The sequence below is a fragment of the Strix aluco genome, chromosome 5, assembly GCF_031877795.1.
Source record: "Strix aluco isolate bStrAlu1 chromosome 5, bStrAlu1.hap1, whole genome shotgun sequence".
NCBI classification, from domain to species: domain Eukaryota; kingdom Metazoa; phylum Chordata; class Aves; order Strigiformes; family Strigidae; genus Strix; species Strix aluco.
The window spans coordinates 242,855-259,776 of NC_133935.1; the positions used below are offsets into that span (position 1 = coordinate 242,855).

Consider the following 16,922-nt stretch of genomic DNA (forward strand, 5'->3'; position numbering starts at 1 on the left):
TATCTAGGTTTACATCATCCAGGTCTGGCTGAGATAGTGTTGGCTGTGCTAACGCAAATGCATTCCTGATGATTTGCATTCAGGCATTTTCCCCAGTTGCTGAAGATTGGTGTGAGGCACTGCCAAAACTGCCACACAAGGACTGTCCGGCTCTAACCCTGAGCTGTTAACGGAGCCCCAGAAGGAAACCCAAGCGGCGTTTCAAAAGATCAGAGAAAGATATCCTTGCTGCTCTCATTTGGCATGATGAAATGCAAAGATACTTCTTCATTTGCTCTTAGGAGATTTTGAAAGCCAGATGAAATGTGTAGGCGCAGCGTCCCGGGCAAGCCAGGGTGGGGATGTGTGGCTTGCACCCCGGGGCTGCGGCTGAGCTGTGGCACCCAGGGAGGGGCCCCTGTGCTTGGACCCAGTGGTGGTGAACTCTCCTGGGTGAGAAGTGGCTGTCAGCTTCCTGCAGCTTTTCTAAGCCTGCACCCTCCTTGCCTGGGTGAGGAAACCCAGCCCCTGCAGATCTGGACTGGGATGCAGTGAGTACTGACAAGCACACCGACTCGCAGCTAGGCAAAGGCTACACTTGGGTTTTTTATTCTGGGTCCAAATCCCTGGCTTTATCTAAATGAGCATCAAATACTAAGAATCCAGAGGCAAGGAAATCTTGTTGACTTAAAACCATCATCAATCTTGATGTGAAAAAATCAGTGCAAGCACAAGTTGATCTGTGGTTTTTCTGGTTCCAGCCAAGGAAAGCATCCTGTCCAGAAGACCAGCTTTGCTTGGTTTCTGCTGTGCTGTGCCTCCTGCAGCTCTAGCCATCACCAGCAGGGATTTCATCTATGTCCCGTCTTGGAAAAAAACAAACAAATCACTAACCTGCAGCAAAATGCCCCGCACTGTGGGTGCCTCCAGGGAGCTGGTGACCTCCACTACTTCGTGCTGCTGCAGACCCTGCGCATGTTGTAACCTCTGCATTTATTTAAGCTGAATAGTGCAGTATTGTCATCAACTTACAGTGCGAGTTGTCTTTCCTGGGACTCTCGAGTTCACCTTTGTCCTTTATCTTTTACAAGACTTGCCACTGTAGAGGGGAAAATTTGACGTGTTAGTACCATAGCAGCTGAAGTGAAAACAGGATTAAAGCAGGCTGAGATAATAGGGTTTCTGTATCGGCAAGGTGTTTGGATAGGATCCCCAAATCCCTTACTTTTTTCATATCTTTTTCTGTTTTTCCAGTGAAGGAAGATCAACAGGTTCCTCCCCAGAAACTCAACTGTGTGATAGTCCAGCGTAAGTATCATAATCAAAAATGTTTAGGAAACATATTTATATGTGATTGTCAACTTGAAACCCCCCGCAACGTGCCCCCCTTATTTTACATACGCATGTAAATATGTCAACTAATTCTAGCTAAGATGATATTTAATGGTGGTAGTTTTCTGCTCATGTCCTTTGTTTTTGTGGTCATTATTTTTCCAGTGCTTTATCTGTGCACATGTACAGTTCATTTCTTTTACACTGTGAAGCATCTCTAATTGAGTTGTAGACTGTCAATATACTTTGAAATTTACAGTTTTCCTTAGTACATGCACATGTGATTTGCTTTTTCCTTTTGATAGTGGGGGAAGGGTGATCAGCTGACTACAATGAGAAAATAATTTTAATTTCTGCCACATAGCCATATTCCCTAGGGAAATCAGTGGAACTATTTATGAACTCGAGTTAAAGCAATTTATTAGTAAGGAGCCTAGGTCGACAGGGTTTGTCTGGTACATGGTGTGAGGCTCAGCAGCTGTTTTTATTTTGAGTGACTTAGTCAGTGCCATGAGAATATTCCCAAAGCCAAATTCTACTCCCCTTACGTTGGTATAAAGATAGGTAACTTTGTAAAAATGCAGTGAAGTTACTCATAATTTATACCTGGTTGCAGGAAAAACTTTAGTGGTAACTTTCTTTTCAACCAGGCTTAAGTGTTCTAGACTGTAAATCCCACCAGAAGTTGGGGGATATCTGGTCCGAAATGGAAAATGGAACTGAAGATAAAATACTAAAACACACATGACATGCTTGATTTAATGTGCTTGGCTTCTTTAAGGATTAAATTAGTCAGAAGCCTGTTGCTAAAAATACTGGTTTTCATAGCTTTTGTTTATATCACTTCCTTTGCCTGTGTAACTTCTGCTTGTGCTTCTGAAAATAAAACATTAAATAAGAAGCTAAAAATATTCAAAGGTAGGCATCATGTCACTGAAGCATTAGCAGCAGTAATTATGATGTGGAAGTTACTGTATCTCAACAAATTGTGTGAGATCTGATCAGTGCACTGATTGCTTTAATTCCAAATGTCTTTGGTTTTAGTATATCTCATCATGTATGATAATACTTTCCTTAAAGCTGATTCCTGGGAGTGCGTTTATCTTGGCAAATTTCATTCCAGTAACTTGGCTTGGGTTTTATGTTGTTTGTTTCAGAGCTTCTTTGCTGCAGAAGTCCAGCAGTCTGAGCAGTTTGAGAAAAGAGACGTCTGAAGCGGTTAGTTTGGTCTCCTACTTCCTCCCACCCCCTTAGAAATAGGGGTGATGTCTCTGTTGTGACAGTGACCCTGTGGACGCTTTGTTGCCTCCTTCTGAGAAATTCCGAGTCAGAGTAGAGTAGTCCTCACGTCATGTGTTAACAATGGTCACACACATGTGACATCTTCCAGATTTTATTAAAGGAGAAAATCTGTCCTTGAAAACACAGGCACTTTTTTTTTTGTTTTGTTTTTTTATGAGGTGTTTACCTGAGACTCTCTTGCTGTGTTTTTCCTCAGATAATGAGGTTTGGTTTTTTTTTTAGTTGATACGCTTTTCTGATTTAAGACAAGAAGAAAGTAAGTCCCACTACCACTTCCTACCTGTGTTTAGGTGCATAATTTTGCAAGGCCATGTAATTAATGCATTGTAAAATACAGTCTGGGGTGCCTGTATGTTTTAGGTGGTTGGGAAGAGAATACTGAGCCTTTGTATGTCTGGTGATAACTTCAGTTTAGGTCTCTCTTCAAGTGACCAAAAGCAGCTAGCCTCTAACAATGTCATTAAATCAGGGCAATTCCTGTGCTCTTTTTTGACAGCCTAAACTCCTAAAAGCTCCCAAGTTCCGTGATACCCAAGGTGCTGAGCTGTGTCTTAACAGCTCGGGAGGGATGTTGACAGGACTGAAAATGTAACCAGAACTCGATGATGGGAGCCAGAGTTCATGTGTTAGGGTTTGGGGATTTTTTTGTTCGTTTGGACAGCCAAGGAGTGGAGGCTATGGATGTTTTATCTACTTGGCTTCTATCCTGTCTGATTCCTGCTTTGGGTCCCCTCAGCCAGCTGTGCCTATTAGTGCCTTAACAGACTGCATGTCGCTAATTATGTACAGAGCTAATCCTTTACAAAGTAAACTGAAGCAGCCGTATTTTCCTGTCAGCTCACTGACCTCAAAGAAAGCAAGAGTTAATCTGTGTGAAATACAACTATGAAGAGATTTATTTTGGGGGGAAAAAAATAGGCAGGGAAGAGTATTTCAGTCAGTGTTTAACTCAGGGTAATCATAACGAATTGAATACTGGCCATAAACCATGACTTTTTAAATGTCTTTCTTAACCCTTCCCAAACAGGACAGAGACGCTGCACAGAAGCCGACAGAGGTAACGTGTGTGTGCGCACTCGTGCGTGTACATGGGGAAACACAGAGAGTGAGCGGGTGTTCAAAAGCTTAGTTGTGTGAAATTGCAGCTCCAGAGGCGGAATAGCAGACCTGCAGACAAGATAGTGAGGAGTATCTGATGGTTGTCACCATCGCTTCTGTGTCAGGCTCGCAGCGTCTCGCACACTGGATGGTCTTTCAGTCCGGTTGAGCATAGGGTTGCCATCTAAGCTAATGTTTCCCCCACATATTCTACCACTAGATAATTAGCAAAGCTAGCCATTAAATATTTTACTGACCTGTAATTACCTTTGATTAGTGTCTCTATAAAAACCTTTGGCTTTCCAGATTGTTTTCTGTGACTAGCAACCGTGTTCCTAGAAAGACAGTCATTGCAGAGCAATCACCCTGCGGCACCGAATGGCCATAGTTTGCACACAACAATTAATACCTATAGGAAGACCAGAGCAGAGACGACATACCTCAGATACCACTTGTAGGGTGGATGCTGTGTCGATTCAGCAAAAGCCAAAGGATCCTATTTGGGTTGCAAATGGTTTGCTTCGTCCTTCTTAAAGAGACAGTGAAACAACCAGCAAGGTTAAAACCACTGCTTTAAATTGGTTAACTGGTGTGTCTGATGTCTGTCTTGGCATTTATACTCCTTGCTTGATACTTAATTTCCTCTCAGCTTTGGCAGTGGACATAGTTAATCCATTAATTCTGAAACTGCAGAGCAGGGATTGACAAAAAGAGCTGTCTGACATTTGGCAGAGAACCAGTATACTATGGGGGTCTCATCTCTCTCTGCTTTCCGCTGCCTTTACAGCTACCAGTGGGGAAGACAGCAACCCTGGAAAGCTGGAAAAGTTCAAAGCCTTCCAGGACTGTATTTTTGCCTTTTCCATACCTGTAAGCCAGCCTTGCAGAAACTGAGAAACATCTTAGAGAAGACAGGTTACTCTTAGAGGTAGTGATAGTAATCCTGGGTTCTGAACATACTCAGATGAAGATCTTGTTTATGTTTTCTTTTATGGCCTTTACATTCTGTTTTCTTGTAGTAACAAATGAGAGAGACTCTCCAGATTATCTGGCAGCAGTCACTTTGCAGCCTTGCAATTCCCTGATATTGAATCTTTATTTCCCTAACTTGAGCAGGTTAAACCTCCTGTGGAAGGTAATAATTTCGCAACCCTTCCTCCAAAGTCTCCTTCTCATGGTGGCGCAGGCGATGAGGATAGTTTTGGTACCCGTAAAGCCAGATCTTCATTTGGACGAGGCTTTTTCAAGATAAAAAATAACAAGAGGACCGCAAGTGCCCCCAATCTGGGTAGGTATCATGCACCTGCATGGAGATTCTGTGTATTTTGAAGGGTCTTAACAGCTGTAACTGTCTTAAGAAGCAGGAAGGCTAGCCTTAGTCTCACTGTGACTTTGTGGCACTTTTCTCAGTGGAATGTTTGGAAAATATCAAATAGCAACAAAAAAAACCAGAAAAAAAACCCCAAAACCCCAGAAGAAAACCTCACTGATGTAATGAAGTATTTGCTCTGTTTCAGCCTCTGCTGTGATACCTCCCTGGGACCTTGCAGTGGATTGCTGCTGTTTTGAAATGCTAGCTGTCTGGCAGTAGTTCACACATGGGACTTGTGGGCTTTTTTTCCCCTGGCTCCATCCTCAGTTTATCTTACATAAGATTTTCAGATGTACAGAAATGCGGCAGCAGCACTCAGTCTTCCTCTTTATTTTATGTGTATTTAAGCAGCCTTGCAAAAGAGATGGTAACAACAGGAACAGGATTCACAAGTTATTCAAGCTCATGTTGATTTTTGGACCTGTAGTGGAGGGGGAGTTGTTTTGATAATGTCATTTGATGAATTTGCACGACAAAGAAATAAAATATTCTGCTTAATGCAGAAGTTGCTGTTGCCACTAACTGAAATCCTACTTGCATTCACTGCTCTGCTCTAGGAGTCTTTCCACTGTTCCAGTTCAAGCATCAGGGGAGTCTGTGCATCAGATCTACTGCCATTCATCTAAAGTTTTTGGCTTTCTCTTGCACAAGACTTAGGAATTTAACTCCATCCTTCAGAAGCCTGAAGGGGGATAGCTTCTGCTTTGCTGAGCAGAAGAGTCTCCTGTTCTTGCTTACTCAAAGACAATTTTTGACTGTTGTTCAAAAGAAATAACATACCTGCACATTTATTATACATTGTCCATATTTACCTGTGACATATAGCATGGGAACTTGCTAGCTTACTTGGAATAGATGTACAGTCTATTCTGAGGGTTGGACTCTTTGCTTTGGTTTATTTCATGTGTGCTTTTGTGTAATCACTTGTTTCATCCTGAAATTAATTTGCCTAACCAAGAGGAGTACTTGTGGCTGTCATAAAGATTTGGAAGATGGGCCGTCTAAGTCAGGGTCCTGTGAATATGAGTAAGTTATTTATGTTATCCAGATTTCAGTGCTTTCATCTGTAAAGCTGGTGTCCAGATACTTGCCACCTCACAGGAGCCCACGTGAGTCACCTGCCCCATGTGTCATGGAGCAAGTGACCTCCCTGCACCAAAGTGACTGCGGTGCTGTTTTACCCTCTCCACCGTAGAGCTCTACTGCATTTCTTTTTTTTTGTGAGAGGGGGATTAACGTGGAATTGGTAATCCTAATCTCTGTGTGAATTCAGCATTGTGTGTGGCGCATGTGTCTCATGTACCTCCCTCCTTTTGTCTTGTATTTTGCTGATGTAAGTTTTGAACTGTGTTTTACCTTGTCCCTCTGCGTGTTCTCTCCCGTTGTGCTGCGTGTGGTTATGTGCATTGTTCGGATATCTGAAGATCGCAGTCGAAGTGCAAGTGCACCTACTTTAGGTATAGTAATCCTGCATGTCTGCCTGTACCAGCGCTGTCTTGTGACTGCTGCTAACAGCTGGTTATGGCCACACACTTTTCAGACAAGAACTAGACACCAGAGCTCTGCATTGAAACTTTGTCCATCACTAAAAGGAGTTTTCATTTAACATCTACTCTCTGCTAAAAAGTCAGCTGCGCCATTTCTCAGTAACTGCTACTAATGAGAGAGATTGCGGGTTAATTTGCAGAGACCTTTGCCGTAACTTTGAGCACAAAGTTACCCGCAGACCAAGGTAGCAGGTGGGTGTTGGTGATGTTTAAATGCTGGAGGCACCTTTTGCTGTCACCTGTCCTATGGCTCCTGGAAGAGCTTAAATGGTGGCAAAGCAGGGAATGAGGTATGTTTCCCAGGCATTCACTTAGGGGACTTCTGGGGGGAAGGATATGTAATTCCTCTTCTAAGATACATATATTATAATAAACAGATGAGAAATAACTGGGGCAAATGGGGATAGAGCCATTCATGTAGTAAAAACCAGTCTTGTGATGTGTGTGTTCCCTGAGTGGTTCTGGCAAGAGCAGGTAAGACCTTCAGCGTCCTACTTTAGCAAGCAGAGCTCTGTCAGTCGCGGGGGCGGGGGGTGTAGAGCCAGCCAGTGTGCCCCTCACTGATGAAGAAACCAAGTGCTCTGGGCCCTCACAATTTCCCCTGTGGCCCCTTAAATATTTGCTGTTCTATGGGGTTGTGCATGAAAGGGAGCGAGGGACAAGGAGCAAACGTTGCAATACCCGCAAATCTCCGCTACTAATGCGCCCAACCTTGTCCTGGTATTCTCTCTCTAGAATGCTGTTTAAACATGTTTTTTCTAAGCTAGCACTTCTTTTATACAAGTAAAGCAAAAACCACAAATGCAAAAGCCTGGTTCGAAGTTAGTGCTGTCTCTCACTTGCAGGATCCATTTATCGATAGTGGTCAGACCAAAGTGCCTAGAAATAATCTTTTATGTGACCTTGTTGCTTCACTGCAAGGTTTAACACCTAAAACACTGGTGGAAAATGGGACATGTTTAAATGTGTTCTGGCTGAATCATCTAAACTTTGCCCAGCCGAAAGATACTCTGGCAAAGCCTGCAGTTTGTTGCTGTTTGTGGCACATTGTGGCCGCCTCAGCATTAACTCTGTGACTTGAGACTACGTGTCCCAGCAATACATGTGCTACCTTGACTTGGGTAACTTGCTTGGTTTTCTTCTGAAGTCTGAGAGTCCAGTTAAAAAACAAATTATGGTCATCTAATTATACAACCATGTTAAAAGATGGTAAAAGTGGTTACAGGCCTGACTGTCAGCCTGCTGCAGGCTGCCTTGCCACGGCTGCTTCATCTGAACAGGCTCATGCTGTCACTGTTCCCCAGCTAGTAAGTGGCATAAACTCCACATGGTAGTTTTATTCAGCTGTCTGGCACTTGCTGGCATATCTCTGCTTACGTAGCCTAGTAGATACTGCAATTCTTTCAGTTTTCTTTTTAAATTTATCTTTAAATAGTTCTGTTCTTTGTTAGCTCAGCTTTTGGGGACAGGAGCCCTCAGGTCTGTTGTGGTAGAAAACAACAGCTACACATCAAGGATTTAATGCTTTTAGAGTGGGTGGTAATGTGTAGGGTCTCTAATCAGAGATGCTTTGTGCATCACTCAGAAGATGTAGTTCAGACAGAGCCTGAACTCCATGGTGTTTCTCTGCAGAGGAACAAAATATTCCACAGTTTGCAGAAGTGAGGGGAAAAGGGCCCTCCTGCTCCTGGAATTTCCTGGATGGGGAATTTATGGAATACTGCAGCTTACTAGGAAAGATGCCTGCAGGGAAATTACTTATTTTTCTGTGCTTTGGGGACACCTGGTTTGGTTCCCTGCCACAGCACTGAATTGTTTCTGGGCATCCACGTGCCTCAGCTCTGTCTGTGAAAGGACTGTAGGAGCACTCCCTGAGGAAAAGTAAACTTGGGATTTAATTCACTGATTGATTCACAAGGCGTTTTTTGCCCACCTTGGATGCAAGGCACTTAACTGGTGCAGAGCATTGCCTTGGAGTGTTCCCAGTCCAGCCCATGAAGGAGGAACATGTGTTGTTTCTCCTGGATTTTCCCATCCTTCTTTGCCCCATTTTCTTAACATGGTGGTTTTCAATAATTTTAGCAAGAGGCAATTCCAAGTTCAGGAGTGTGTCTGTACAGTCCTGCGCAAGTGGGTCTTGATGGGCCTTTTGTTTTCCAATAGCTGAAACGGAGAAGGGATCTGCAGATCACTTGGATCTGGCTGGCTTGCCCCCTCGCCCAAAAGAAACGGATAGTCTACAGATGACGCCACCTTCTCCAGATTCCAAGAAAAAGGCCAGGGGGATCAAGAAGTTATTTGGAAAGTAAGTAAAAGATGAGAAGTGACCGTTCTCCAGAGCTGGGGCTTATGCAGGGGTTTGCTGGGAGACATCTTCCCTTTTTCCCCCTCCGGCGTGTGGCTCCATGGTTTACAGTCTCAAGAGCAGGAGCCAGTATGGCATTTGAGAGAACTAACAGTAGATGGTGGCAGGTAGAAGAAGAGCTACAAACCCTGTAGGAGATCTTACTTATATTGGTTGCAGCAGTAGCAGCAAGCCTTTTCCTTAGCCAAATGTGAATATGGTTTCTTCCTTTAAACTAGGCTTAAAAGAAGTCAGTCGACCACCTTCAACCCAGATGACATGTCCGAGACGGAGTTCAAAAGAGGAGGAACAAGAGCAACGGCGGGACCACGACTGGGCTGGTCTCGGGACCTGGGGCAGTCTCACAAGTAAGATGAGTGGTGCAAAGCGTGCTGGTGCCCGCCTTCCCCCCAGCCCCGGTCGAGCACAGGGTCCAGAGGAGAAGCGCAGTGCCCAAAGGAAATGTCCCCTCTCCTGGCAGATGGGAACAGGCAGAACCAGGCTGCTTCCTCCTTTGAGAGATGGTCTTTGCAGGGTTGGGGTTGACTGGGTGGTGGGCTCCTGCTGCCGAGCAGAGCCTGCCTTGCTCACGGCTTTGCAGGAGTGTGGCTGGGAGGCCGCATGAAGCAGGGTGTGAGCCCTCACCTGGCAAGGGCAGATACTCCTGGGGTATGTTTCCTGCTGTTCTTCTGGGGATTAAAGGCTAAAGTGAAACACTGTGGTCTCGCTTCAGAGTTTTAGCCATACGAGGCAGCAGAGGTCGTTGCTTTCATTAGTATTAATAGACCGTGTTTATTGTGGTAGTGGCAGGAGATCAGCAGCCAGCAGTGCTTCGTGGTGCGCACGGTTCAGAAGTAGAGACACCTTCCACACGAGGTTCACCTGACAGCCTGTCATGATGCACATTCTCCCCTGGAGATTGTCCCACCTCCCACAGAATACTCGTGAATTAGGCTTAGGTTTTGGTTTTATCATTATGTATGAGAATAGGAGATTTGAGGCGTGGGATGTATCAGTCTTTTTTTCATAAAATCTATAGTGAGCTGGACACGCCATTCGCAAAGTGGACGAAGGAGCAGGTTTGCAACTGGCTTCAGGACCAAGGGCTAGGCTCTTACATAAGTAATGGCAAACACTGGATACTGTCTGGGCAAACGCTTCTGCAGGCTTCTCAGCAGGACCTGGAAAAGGTGAGAAATACTGGAAACACTGCTTTCAGTTAAAGCTACAAGGAAACTGCTATTTCTGTGCATGTAAATCATGTCTGTAAGATGCACCCAGTAAAAATAAAAACATAAACAAGATGATTTTTTAAAATATTGTCATCTGCAGTGAAATCAAATCCGTTTCATTTTTGTTGAAGTTTCATAGAAATGTAGTGCTCTGTAATTAAGCCAATAATTACAAATATGTGATTTGACTTCATTAAGCATGGACATATCAATTGGCTATGCCACCTTCTAAAAATATGCACGTGAGAGTGCCTCATGGTCCTGGGTTTGTAGCCCTGATTCATTAGTACTCATGTATGGTACAGTTATTTTATGTCTGTGTGAGAAGTGTGTAAAAAAACTGCTGGTTTTGTCTGATTGTATTTTCTGCCCATTTTACACAAAGAGGAATGAGGATTTGTTACACACAGGATGATCAGTCTCTTTGTCTTAAATCATTACAGAATTATCTTTTTTCTAGGACTAGAGTCAGAAAAAAAAAGTTGATTCAATTTATACTTTGAATCCACAGTATTCTCTAACATTTGAATTTTCAGCTTTTAAAAAAATCACTCTCCTCAGCAAATAGAAAGCCTGATTTCTCAATTATGCAGTGAGCTAATTCAAAATTACAGTTACACTACAACTGGAATAAGAAGAGTGTGATATGAACGTAGTGGCTTGTTAACCAGAGTTAACATTAACTAGCAAGTGTATATGGGATGGAAGAGATCCTGGAATGGCTGCACTTGCAGTTAAACTGGGGAAGGTGTTACGCATTTGGAAGCATTAATAAAATTCAGTAGTTCCTGGGAACTTCACATGCTCTTAACTAAATAATTCTTTTAACTTAAGTGGGAGGGAAGGAAATAATCCTATCAAGTATTTTTCTGAATGCTGACATGGTTTATATTGTGGGATTGTTTTAACCTGGTATGAGAACGTTGTGGCTGACATTTTCCTACAGTTTGGAATCCACCACGTTTTGAAATTAATTCACCACAGTGAGTGGGCCTTTCCCTAGTGCTAAAATGATGCTGATATTCAGCAAATATAAAATAAACCTGCTAAGTCACCAGCAAGTGCTGAGTACAGTGTGACTCCCTGAAACCATTTGTAATTCAGCAGAGGGAGAAATAAAATACAGTATTGTCTCTAGGTTTGCTGCTTTCTTTCCTTTCACAGGAGCTTGGGATAAAGCACCCATTGCATCGGAAGAAGCTCCAGCTTGCTCTGCAGGCGCTCGGATCTGAAGAGGAAAACAATCATGGGAAACTGGATTACCACTGGGTTACCAGTAAGATTTTATTACATGCGGAAGCAGCAACTTTAGACAGGGGTTCCTAATTATGGCTAATTTAGGGCTCAAAGAATGAGAACAACATTAACTGGCGGTAGGTAACTTCGCTACCACACTGACGTGAGCATCTGTCTCTGCCTTAGGGTGGCTGGATGACATTGGCCTCCCCCAGTATAAGACCCAGTTTGATGAAGGAAAGGTGGATGGCCGAATGCTCCATTACATGAGCGTGGTGAGTAAATGGCTTTTCTTCTCCTGACATCTTTTTCATGTTCTGTTTCTCCCCACTTCAGTGCATGCTGGCATACCTCCAGATAGCTCACTAAAGACCACTTGAGACTAGAGAGACCTGCTTTCACCGTGCCTATTGCTGCGATGGCATAGATGTTAAATTCACGTAACACCCTCCAACATCCCCATCCCAGCTTCCGTGTTCCTCCTGCTCCCTTTGGGTCCATTCACCAGCGACAGCAACCTTTTTCGTACCCCACAGCACAAGCAGTTGTGCCGTACCACACACCTCTGCCAGCAGCCTTCTCCCTTCCCACCTTCACCTCCTCTCAGCTTCCCCCAAGCCTTTCGTGGCAGCACTTTGTCGTTGTCGTCAGGGGCTCGACAAAACGTGACCCCTTCCGCATTGTGTAGATTGCAAACTCATCGGGCAGGTCAGGGTGTTGGGTAGCACCAGCCACCTTTTTTAACCTGTGAGACTCATCTAAACCTTCTGTCTCCTTTGCCACTGTCCACCACGTCTCCTGTGCCCCTTGGGTGCTACAAGGCTCTGCCTCACCCCTTCTCGGTGGTTTGAAGGAGCCCTGAGTACAAGGAGAAGAGGGAACTTCAGTCACGAAGGGAGGAACTAATCTCTCCCATTTCTCGACATCTCAAAAAGCTACCTGTCCAGCCAAAGGCAGTCGTCAGTGCAGAGAGGGACACTGTGAGGCACCATCTCATCCCTTGGCATGGCACGAAGGGATGCCTGACACTTTCCACAGATGCTGGTGGGAGCCTAAACTGCCAGTCTGTGCGAGCTATAGAATAAGTCTCTTTGTGAGATGAATGTTTAAGTAGAAAATATGGTGAGGATCAAGCTTTTGGAGAAAGAACTGGCTGCTTTTTTAGTATCACTGATACGTTGCAGGAAGGAATGTGGCCGTCCCTTTGCAGGCTCTTGCCCTGCAGTGTGTGAGAAGTGGCTTGTCCCATGCTGAAAGTGGTGTGGTGTGAAGGCACAGCCCAGTTGCCTTGCAGTGCCTTGTCACAGAGCCAACCTTCAGGCTGCCTGTGTGTCCAGCATGCTCCCGTGGCACACGTGAGGGGGAGCTGGTGCTCCTGGCCAACTGCCCTCCTTCCCTCGAATTGTAGCAGGTGCCTGCACAAGGTAGGAGCTTGGTGAGCTGGGGCCAAGGCGACTTAAGGTGAGCCTTGCACAGCCTGGGTATGGTCACCCTTTCCATCGTTCAATCACTTGTGACAAGCATTTCAAAAAACATTTATCATTTGCAGCTGTGGGAGACCAACATGATGCACCTTCATATTTTTCTTCCCTCCTTTTTTTCATTCTAACCATACAGAATGCCTCAATTTTCAGGGTAATTTATTGTTTTCAGTTAAGCTTTTAGCTGGATGTTTATGGTATTAAAACTTTTGGCAGGATTAAATGCAAATGCCAGGTGAGTCTGATGCACTGTGCAAAGCTGTGCTGGCTCTAATCTGATCATTGAGGGTGTGTGATCTCACCCCTTCCCCTCCTTGTTACCCCAGGTTTCTTGTACTAAGCTCTGTACCCCATGTGAAGAACATCGCCCAGGAGCTAGTACAGTACAACATGGAAAGCTTTTATTTTGGGACAGATGGTTTGATGTTAATCGTGTGTCTCACATATTAAAATCTTACCCTGGAATGTGTCAGATGTGCCATTTTAAGCCAGGGTCCAAAGTAGTCTCCTCTAGTCAGATGCTGGTTCCACCAATAAGCATGTTTATGTTTATTAACTCCCCCTTCCTCTTCGACAGGATGACTTGCTGTCCTTGAAAGTTGTCAGTGTCCTCCACCACCTCAGCATCAAAAGAGCCATTCAGGTTTTGAGAATAAATAACTTTGAGCCCAACTGTCTGCGCAGGAGGCCGTCTGATGAGGTACTGCTTTCAGATGAAGCTGGGAAGAGAAATCCTCTAGGGTTTTTTCCCTGGTGTTTCTGATTATTCCTGCTCTGCACGCTCCTCCTGTCTCCTCCTTCCTCTCATCTGTTTCATTTTCGGTTTCCTTTTCTCCTATTGCTCTTCCAGTCTCATGCTCTGCCATCACTACCTGGAACACTACTAACTTTCCTCCACCTTCCATGGCCCCAGACTCATGTCCCCCTTGCCAAGTCTCCTGCTTCTCTTCCTAGCCAACGGCTGGCTGGTTTGGCCCAGTCTCTGATGTGCTGTAGATCATCTTGATCATCTGATGAACATAAATCTTCTTGATCTCAGCACACTGTTGCCATGCGTCTTGTGTAACTCTCTGGAAAATTGATGACTGTCAAAATTTTCTGTGTAAGAGGAGTTTGGCCCTGTTACCAGATGGAAGACTGCCATCAGTTTGTTTTGGAAGCAGCATATGCTGCTATAGGGCAATGGATGATGAAGCAACCCAGACTCTTGGATTTAGATTCACAATGTGTATCTGCAAGAAAAGCACAGCAGCTCATGGAGCTAGCTAAATCTTCAGTTCTACTGCTAGAAGTTGCAAGTAGTCCTAGCGCACAGCAGGATAATCGAATGATGTGAAGCATAATACAGACCTGCCCGCTGCCCAGACCCACCTCCACATTGGTATTACTGCGACATAGCAATCCAGAAAGAGGGTTTTTCTCAAGGGCAAGGTGGGCTTGCATTCATGAAGGGCAGGAGATGTTTGTTTCAGTGAAGACTGGGGCTAGGACAGCTGAGTCAGGGAGTCTCCTTTAACTGCCTGTTCCTCCTGTTCACAGAATAACATCACGCCTTCTGAGGTCACCCAGTGGACCAATCATCGCGTGATGGAGTGGTTACGCTCTGTTGACCTGGCAGAGTATGCGCCTAACCTGCGCGGGAGCGGTGTGCACGGGGGACTGATGGTAAGGTTTTACGCTGGCTTGTTCCACTTTATTTAAAAAAAAAATGTCTGAGAGTCACTAGAGCAAAGTTCTGACATTATCTTTGCTGCACACACCTTATCTTCTTATTCTGCTTAACAAGACATTGCTATCAAAATGTATTACCCTACAGTTCAAAGGACATTAATGTCCTGGGCAGAATTAGTGTGGGCAGCAATGGGTTTGATTATCCGTATTCCCCTCAGAATTTAATTTAGTTATGGCATTATCCACCTCCTGTCCTATGATGCTGTACACTGTTACCGTGCTGTTAAACAGCCACCATCTTCCTTCCTAGACCTGGATATGTTCTTATTTTGTGAGGAAGGCTTGTTACTTTTGTAAAATTTGTGATTTCGGTGTCAAACCAGGACTGGCTTTAATTGCTCTAGCATCAGATACTCCAGATGAGACACTTATACTTGCAGAGGTTTGTTGTGGTGATTAAGATCCCTGCTCCAAATATTTATGTCTGTTTATTTTTTTCCATCATTCCTCTGGCTACATTTTCCAGAATTAAAGAGGATGGTGGGTAAACATTTTGTGGCAGCTTCACACATTACATGAGTTAAGGGTGTTTGTTCCTTTCTTCTTACCTGCCAATTTATTTATAACTCAAGAAGGAAAGCCTGGAGGTAGGATTTTATGAATCCTTTAAGTAGTTAACTCTCTTTTCTCTCTCTTTGCTGTATGTTTCCTCTAAAATACAAACAAAAACCCCAAAGCAACAGGTAGGAAGTGACCAAGATATGCCTGTCTGTTGATGTCCTTGAGACCTCACCAGGCAGTACTGGCTTCATTCTCTGTGATTTGATTAATAGGTTCTGGAGCCTCGTTTCAATGTAGAAACCATGGCGCAGTTGCTGAACATCCCACCAAACAAGACACTACTGAGACGACACTTGGCGACTCATTTCAACCTCCTCATTGGGCAGGAGGCCCAGCAGCAGAAGCGTGAAGCCATGGAGTCCCCAGACTATGTCCTTTTAACAGCAACTGCCAAAGTAAAGGTAGGTCACGTGTCCTGGGTCAGCGTGTGAGCTTCTAGGCAGATGTTTACATCTCCAGTGTGCTGGTTTTATCCACGTTTGGCAGGCAGTTCAGTAAGGTCTGAAAGAAGGGGCTGGCTGCTAATGAAAGAAGCACGAGAGCAGGACTCAACAGATCTGGGTTTGACACTTGTGTCTGCCATGAACGCACCACACCTCAGCCTCTCGTGCACAGACAAGAGGTAGCACTCCTGTATGTTGTCCTTCTGTCTGTACTGTAAGACGTTTAGGAGGGAGACTGTCTCTGACTGTTCATATGCTCATAGTTTAATGCAGTGGGATTCTGATCTCATTTGGTGTCCTTTAAATGGTTTTGTCTTAACAGTGGTAGAATGAGGGGACACATCTTGTTCTTTCAGATGCAATTATCATGAAATACAGCTATTTGGAAGATCTTTGTTTAGATCCTTCATCATTGAAACACCAGTGCAAGAGTAAGAGATCTGTTAATTCTTTGCTGATTCTCTAACTTCTTGTCAATCTTCTCTTCAATTGTAAGCCAAAGAAACTTGCCTTCAGCAATTTTGGAAGCCTGAGGAAGAAGAAGCAAGATGATGTGGAAGAGTATGTGTGTCCGATGGAGCTGGGGCGGGCATCTGGAAGTGGGTCGAAGAAGGGTTTTAAGCCTGGCCTGGATATCCGAGTATATGACGATGATGATTTGGACAGGCTGGAGCAGGTAAGTCAGTTCTAGCAGTTTGGAGTCCTTGACTGCGCTGTCAAGTTTGGTGGAAAACCTGCCTTTTCCCAGGGGAAGCCTTCCTTTTGCTTTGGCCCGTGGAGGTCGTGACTTCGTGCAGTTGCACAGCGTTACGAGCGGAAGCGTCTCTCGGCCCAAGGAGGTCCAAGCGGTGAACGCAGCACCTGCAGGACCTGCTCTGGCAGCAGGATCTGCTCTGGCATAACTGTCCTCTCGCGACAGGGCACGCTCCTGCCTTGCTCAGACCATGTCAGGTGTATTATGTGCTGCACTTAATTGCCACTCTGTCATGGCATGCAGTGAATTTATTATTGAGTCATTATTCATGATCTGTTTTTTGTAGATGGAAGATTCAGAAGGGACAGTAAGACAAATAGGAGCGTTTTCTGAAGGCATCAACAACTTGACAGTAAGGCTTGAAAGGGGGGGGTCCTGTGGAATAAGATCTGTATTTCTGTAAGATGGGTCTAAACCCCTTGGCAGTCGCTAATACACCAAGTACAACTTTTCTTTGCTATTACTGGCTCTGTTAAGCAGATGAGTTTTGTAGTTTGGGGACAATTGCTT

At 44.6% G+C, this 16,922-nt stretch overlaps 1 protein-coding gene across 15 annotated transcripts in view; it reads left to right on the plus strand.

Annotated features, from left to right (window-relative positions):
• The window catches only part of PPFIBP1 (PPFIA binding protein 1), a 115,947-nt gene that overhangs the window by 95,758 nt on the left and 3,267 nt on the right, over positions 1 to 16,922 (plus strand). For 9 of the 15 annotated variants that reach the window (XM_074825527.1, XM_074825529.1, XM_074825532.1 and 6 more), the window contains 15 exons: positions 1,234 to 1,287; positions 2,469 to 2,529; positions 3,641 to 3,670; positions 4,828 to 4,999; positions 6,508 to 6,540; positions 8,794 to 8,935; positions 9,214 to 9,342; positions 10,014 to 10,164; positions 11,371 to 11,482; positions 11,629 to 11,717; positions 13,501 to 13,623; positions 14,463 to 14,588; positions 15,428 to 15,616; positions 16,155 to 16,334; positions 16,699 to 16,764. In XM_074825527.1, coding sequence (XP_074681628.1) covers positions 1,234 to 1,287; positions 2,469 to 2,529; positions 3,641 to 3,670; positions 4,828 to 4,999; positions 6,508 to 6,540; positions 8,794 to 8,935; positions 9,214 to 9,342; positions 10,014 to 10,164; positions 11,371 to 11,482; positions 11,629 to 11,717; positions 13,501 to 13,623; positions 14,463 to 14,588; positions 15,428 to 15,616; positions 16,155 to 16,334; positions 16,699 to 16,764 — 1,657 coding nt within the window. The remainder of the gene's footprint in view (positions 1 to 1,233; positions 1,288 to 2,468; positions 2,530 to 3,640; positions 3,671 to 4,827; positions 5,000 to 6,507; positions 6,541 to 8,793; positions 8,936 to 9,213; positions 9,343 to 10,013; positions 10,165 to 11,370; positions 11,483 to 11,628; positions 11,718 to 13,500; positions 13,624 to 14,462; positions 14,589 to 15,427; positions 15,617 to 16,154; positions 16,335 to 16,698; positions 16,765 to 16,922) is intronic. The other 6 variants (XM_074825531.1, XM_074825539.1, XM_074825541.1 and 3 more) reach the window with 2 other exon arrangements.